Source organism: Branchiostoma floridae, chromosome 17 (genome assembly GCF_000003815.2).
Source record: "Branchiostoma floridae strain S238N-H82 chromosome 17, Bfl_VNyyK, whole genome shotgun sequence".
NCBI classification, from domain to species: Eukaryota; Metazoa; Chordata; class Leptocardii; order Amphioxiformes; family Branchiostomatidae; genus Branchiostoma; species Branchiostoma floridae.
This window is the reverse complement of record NC_049995.1, coordinates 7,494,160-7,501,007: the sequence shown is the minus strand read 5'-3', so window position 1 is coordinate 7,501,007 and position 6,848 is coordinate 7,494,160. Positions and strand designations below refer to the sequence as shown.

Sequence of the window (6,848 nt, the reverse complement as noted above, 5' to 3'; positions counted from 1 at the left end):
CGGTAATAATGATCTGTGTGAACCCACCTTCATATTTTCGCTGGCACGATGTTGGTCCTGGAGTTGTTCTGTGGCTTCCTCTGGTTAGCTATTAGGTCGGCGGTTTGTTCAAAGCGACCAGTTCCTCGGCCAGGCGTGACTTGTCAACCACCTGTCGCTTCATCTCATCTCCGCTCTTCGTCGTCCCTTTTTTTCATGATCATCCTACTCCTGATTTCAACAAATCCTACAGCCCTGACCTCACGTCTGCCGTTTTTGTCGGGAAAGTCGGAAAATAAGAGTCCGGTCCAGTTTCGATGATTTCGACAGGGATTTGAATATCGTTTATCGAATATCGTCCCTTTCCCTCGTCTCCACTATGGAATAACCCATGGTTGCTGAGCAATGGCATTCACTGCCTAGTGTTCATATTGCGTAATGCAGATGAAAGGCCAAGCCAAGCTGACTCCCAGCCAAGCAGTCATTTCGCTGCCAGACAGAGAGGAGAAAAGCCACGCCACGGGTCTTTAGCTGGTCTCTGATGATCAATAACACCTGCTGCCATGAAGTCAACACACTCCCTTTCACTTCGGTAAGTAACTCAGCTTCCACTTCTGCGTAGCGAAGAGGATCTTAGAAAAGTTCCTTTGTCTGGTTTGATCAGAGCCAGGTATACAAATTAGTAGTTTATCAAAGATTATCAAATTGTTAGCTTCGTACTTTTTTTAAATTTGTACGTAAATGCACTTGACCTGTTCTTTTTGTCAGTATATATATATTTGTTTTAAAAATGGGATATATCTTGTGGTATGCAGTGTCCGGAAAACAACGTCGTTTGGGTTGTCTCCCGAGGATTCCGTCCCAGATTTCGGACATTGTGTGTAACAGTAGGAAAACAACGTCGTTTGGGTTGTCTCCCGAGGATTCCGTCCCAGATTTCGGACATTGTGTGTAACAGTAGAACACAATAGGGCTACGGAACTGCTAAACTGTAATGATATATCTCATTTTCAAAACAGATATGTATTCAATTTGATTCCTTCTAAAGGGATATACTATTACATTTCTTATTATTCTTACTCTATTTCTTATAATTCTTATTCTTATTCAAAAGCCAAGTATCATTTTGAAATAGCTTGGATATTTCAATCGGCTAGAGCGTTCAGGTTGATATACGTGTGCATGTTCTCTCTCAATCTCTGCACAGGTCGGGCAAGAGAGATAAACACGGGCAAGACCGACTCCTCCCGCCGCAACGGACGTCGCTGAGGGCTTGCGCTGGAAGACGAGCTGTATCACTGTATGCAAATTGCAACAACGGGACCAAGGCTGGGAGCCATGCAAAATCCGGAACAACGTCGCCCTAAGGAGCAAGGCCATGAGAGGAAAATGCCAGACCGGAGCAGAGCCGCGTACAGCCAAGATTGCGCTGCTACAACTATGGAAATACTGACGCCAGTTTATGGACTGATGTACACGTATTGTCTGCATTACTAGTTTTTGACTTTACAGACACAAAAACGTATTGTCTAGTCTATTATGTGTATCAAAGAATATACAAGTAATGTAATTGACTCAGACGACGACGGTCCAAATCAAACCATGTGCGGATTTACGAATGGTGGAAATCCCATACAGACGCACGTACGGTCTCATTGATGAGTTTTTAACTGCATTGGGAGTAATGGCATGCAAAAATACGTGTTTCACATGGGCGCGTACAAAATGAACGCACTTGAAATATGTTTATTCTATTTATTCTTTGTTGCGCTCATTTACGTTTTATCTTGTAAAAAATTTACGACAACAGCTAAACATTCAGTCTTATATGACAATTAGAACATGCATGAAGTTAGTACACACCGCAACGGGGACTGCACAACTCAGAACTGTGTGCCTCCGACCCAGACCGCAGCTACCGAACATTGCCTGCTAATTTCTTGAAGTAGAAAGAAACTTTCACCAATCTAACGTTAGAGATCAGTTGGGCTGGATAAAAGGAAAATTCTCATCGCTAAAAAAACACCTCCGTGCAGCCGCTTACTTTTTTGGGCCGTAATTTGGAGTAATACATCAACGGGACGTTACAAATATTTTGTATGCAAGCTGATGTTGCATTTCAGTCCGTCACTTGCAACAAGCTAGATACAACGCAATGGTTGCTATATGTACCGGCATGTATTAGTCTATATTGTGCCATGATTATTATTCTCAGACGGTTTCCGGTAATTCGTTAAATTTGATAATGTGAACTGCAACAGGCCGAGATAAAGTACTAGAAACCAATGTTGTGTGATGTGAGCGGACAGCTGTGTAACTGTCTGTCAGGTAAGACAGAATATACAGACGAGAGATTTATTTCTAAGGCAATTCAGGAGAGCAACAGACCGAGTGACATAGCATTATGACGTCGCAGTTAGTATACGTTCAAAGTCTCCCGTGCCCAGTGTACGGAAATCCCTATCTCTGTGTCATTTCTTTATCGTTAACGTGGTCGTCTTCAAATCAGAATCCAAAAGAATTAGTTACATGTCCAAGAATACCATTGTTTATCAGAGGAAGAAAATCGTTGTCAGAAACATCGGTAAACATTTATTTTAATTCTGAATCATTTACCATATCAAATTCTACTTTGTTGAATTCCAAAACCGCCCTGTCAAGGCATATCATTACATATTGTAAGAAGCAAAACTTAATATACAAAAATGAACAGCTATGACTCATATAACATTTTAATCTCATGCAAAACCACTATCTCACCACAACACTGACTGACCATCATTGTTGTGCGGCTGTCGTCGCTACTATGGAATGTCTTTCCGACAAGTCCACAAGTCCACAAAGCTCACAACATTAAACAGCATCGTTAACACATCAAGATCGCATATAAAACCACCATCCCATTGTTGTTGTTTTGTTGTCTTTGTTTAAAACAGACTAATCATCTGTTGTGCGGCTGTCGTCCCTACATGTCTTTCCGACAAGTCCGTCACAACAAGTTCACAACGTTCCACAGCATCGTTACTACCATCCCATTGTTGTTGTTTTGTTGTCCTTGTTTAAAACAGACTAATCATCTGTTGTGCGGCTGTCGTCCCTACATGTCTTTCCGACAAGTCCGTCACAGCAAGTTCACATATTCCACAGCATCGTTAACACATCAAAATCGCATATAAAACCACCATCCCATGGCCATTGTTGTTGTTGTTTTGTTGTCCTTCCTTAAAACCGACTAATCATCTGTTGTGCGGCTGTCGTCCCTACATGTCTTTCCGACAAGTCCGTCACAGCAAGTTCACATATTCCACAGCATCGTTAACACATCAAAATCGCATATAAAGCCACCATCCCATGGCCATTGTTGTTGTTGTTTTGTTGTCCTTGTTTAATACAGACTAATCATCTGTTGTGCGGCTGTCGTCCCTACATGTCTTTCCGACAAGTCCGTCACAACAAGTTCACAATATACCACAGCACCGTTAACACATCAAAATCGCATAATAAACAACCATCTCATTGTTGTTGTTTTGTTGTCCTTGTTACAAACAAACCGTGAAACTGTGGTGCCTATATCTTCCGACAAGCCCGCAACAACAAGCTCAAAACATAACCACAGCTTCCCCAAGATGCCTCAATCCCAGCATGCCCCACACCAAACATGACGACACATTTCCCAACATGCCTCACACAACATGGCACCAACTTTCCCGGCATGCCTCACTCCCAGCATGCCTCACTCCCAGCATGCCTCACTCCCTTGACATCATCCAACATGGCGGCGCCCTATAACACAACATGGCGGCGCCCTACTCCGCTAACGAAAACAAAACAGGTTGTGCTATCGCAAACCTGTAACAAGTGCTTTAAAAAAAGCTGTACCTTGCCGGGTAGTAGGGATTTCGTCAGGAAAAGGTACCTCGGCGCTTCACCAGTGTTCATCAGTTAACATGAGGATCACATCAAAATAATCAGAGACAACCACAGAGTTCCACATGTCGCCCCCCTCCCACCCCAATTCTTGTACGGGAAAGCTTTAGTGACTTCTCCAGCTGCCAATCCAGTCTCAAATCTATTTTTCACACAATACAAACTCTATCAAGGACATTCATAGTCACAAATGTCTTTAAAATGTACTTACCTGGCGACTAGTCCCGAAGTTTGCGACTATTTTTTTGTTTCATGTTGTTGCAATGTACAAAGCGACACCTAGCAACTGTAGTATGAAATGCAGCAAAAATCCCCAAGTGTAGGGAAATTTACCTCATTAACATAATCTATGTCAGATAAATTATTGGCACAATAAACCGGTATTGTAAAACTTTTTGACCCACAATGAGTATGCATTATTCTTTATTACAAAATAAATTCCTTCTGATGCAATTTTTGATATATCTTTATGATAAACATGGGTTAAAGCGTAGATTTATTTACGCTGGACCACATACGTCTAAAATACAGTTTTAATACTGGCCTGCAATGTACCCTTGTCTAACTAAGCCATAAAATTGGGCAAAGAGAAAAGGGCCTTTTGAAGGGCCTTTGGAAGGGCTGGGTTAACATTGCTTGAACCATTGATCCATCGAACCATGTAAAGATCGGGCCTCATTACTAGGCTAAGGCCCGGCAAGGTAAAAAAAGATTTTCATGAATAAGAAGTCACTTCCGTGTTCAAGTTTAAAAATGAGTTTGTGGATTATTTGTAGACTTTCATAATTTTTCAGAGCATCGTTTTATTGCAGGAATCCCAGTAGCATAATAAAAAGGCCTCCTAATGTCTCTCAGAGTGTGTTATATAGCTATGTACATAGTGCTAAAAATCACAAGACATTATTACCTACTGGCTAGCAAAATACACCTGGTGATTATTATTAAAGTAGAGTAAAGTCCTTGAGTAAGTCAGGAGTCACGCTTCTGGACCAGTTGAAACCGCTCCTCTTGAAACAGTCGGGTTCATTAATTGGCACCAACAACTGACCAGTCTAGCACTATTATCATTATTGGAGGATCAACTAGTTATCAGCTACAACTTCTAAAGTCAATATATATACATTATAGTAATGCAAAATGTTTACATGCACATTCAACACTGTTTGTGACCATTGTAGAAGCCAGTGCTGATAACAGGCAGTAAGAGTTGTGCAGACTTCCTCCAGTGCCACTGTCCTATCCTGGTACAGGAGTACTACCCTACTGTCTGGTGCTTCACATCGCGGGCACACACCATCCTGTGTTCAGTATTGTATTTGTTCCCATTACAGAAGCCAGTGCTGATAACAGGCAGTAAGAGTTGTGCAGACTTCCTCCAGCACCACTGTCCTGTCCTGGTACAGGAGTACTACCCTACTGTCTGGTGCTTCACATCGCAGGCACACACCCTCCTGTGTTCAGTATTGTATTTGTTCCCATTACAGAAGCCATTGCTGATAACAGGCAGTAAGAGTTGTGCAGACTTCCTCCAGCACCACTGTCCTGTCCTGGTACAGGAGTACTACCCTACTGTCTGGTGCTTCACATCGCGGGCACACACCATCCTGTGTTCAGTATTGTATTTGTTCCCATTACAGAAGCCAGTGCTGATAACAGGCAGTAAGAGTTGTGCAGACTTCCTCCAGCACCACTGTCCTGTCCTGGTACAGGAGTACTACCCTACTGTCTGGTGCTTCACATCGCGGGCACACACCATCCTGTGTTCAGTATTGTATTTGTTCCCATTACAGAAGCCAGTGCTGATAACAGGCAGTAAGAGTTGTGCAGACTTCCTCCAGTGCCACTGTCCTGTCCTGGTACAGGAGTACTACCCTACTGTCTGGTGCTTCACATCGCGGGCACACACCATCCTGTGTTCAGTATTGTATTTGTTCTCATTACAGAAGCCAGTGCTGATAACAGGCAGTAAGAGTTGTGCAGACTTCCTCCAGCACCACTGTCCTGTCCTGGTACAGGAGTACTACCCTACTGTCTGGTGCTTCACATCGCGGGCACACACCATCCTGTGTTCCATTGCTGGCAACCTCGCCAAGAAGCTGCCACCATACAGGAAGTAAAGCATAGCAGCTTATTGTACTCTTCTGAAGTGACAGCTTTTTTATATAGATTTTTAGATTAAATTTCAATCATACATGTTGCCCTTAATAGCTTGTTTAATCTGTGTAAAAGAAAATACAAAAGTAACCTATGTAAGTGTTGTGTCTGTTGTATGTGTCTTTTTATATCTTGTATTGTACATATATCATTGTATTATGTCTAATCACCTTTGCCTTTCCTTTGCAAGAGCTTTCTGGGCTAGTTACAGTTTGTAGGTGAGCCCAGGCTGTATGTATGCAGCCAAAAATCATATCAAATTGTTCCAATTACTCTTGTGCATCATGGTTTTACAGATTTTTATATAACATAAGTCTGATTCCAGCTTGCACTTTAGCTATAGAAAAAGAAGTATCTGACGTAGAAAAATTATTTAGGAATGGCAACTGTATGATGTTTTGTATCTGTATGTTAACACAGAGACATCTTACCCACCCCTGATGGTGGAGAGATCCACTTGGAATGGCTGGATCACCATGGTAATGATTGCCATGACAACAGGACATGCCCCATTGTTGTCATTCTCCCTGGTCTCTCAGGTAACACAAATAATATGTTGATGACAATGACTTTGAAGACAAAGAACAGATGATATAGTTTTCGCTCACTTCCTATGATTTTTGAGATATTTGTATTTCACCTAGTATACAACTGGTAGAGGAGTGAAACATTTTGTCTGTTTTAAGTGAATACATGAATTAAGAGCACGTAGTCTTAGCCAATACTATAAATTGCATCTTTTATTTGTGTCTAAAATGATGAGCAAGACCTATCTTGAAACAAGACAG

At 41.9% G+C, this 6,848-nt stretch overlaps 1 protein-coding gene and 1 long non-coding RNA gene across 3 annotated transcripts in view; both read left to right on the top strand.

Moving 5' to 3' along the window:
- Positions 1-1,282, top strand: part of LOC118405122 — a 4,551-nt gene extending 3,269 nt beyond the window's left edge. For both annotated transcript variants that reach the window (XR_004829844.1, XR_004829843.1), the window contains exons 3-4: positions 424-571; positions 1,187-1,282. This is a non-coding gene — a long non-coding RNA (uncharacterized LOC118405122). The remainder of the gene's footprint in view (positions 1-423; positions 572-1,186) is intronic.
- LOC118405016 (phospholipase ABHD3-like) overlaps positions 1-6,848 on the top strand; it is a 20,628-nt gene that overhangs the window by 8,044 nt on the left and 5,736 nt on the right. Inside the window, exons 2-3 of the mRNA XM_035804416.1 lie at positions 5,238-6,019; positions 6,481-6,599. Coding sequence (XP_035660309.1) covers positions 5,238-6,019; positions 6,481-6,599 — 901 coding nt within the window. The remainder of the gene's footprint in view (positions 1-5,237; positions 6,020-6,480; positions 6,600-6,848) is intronic.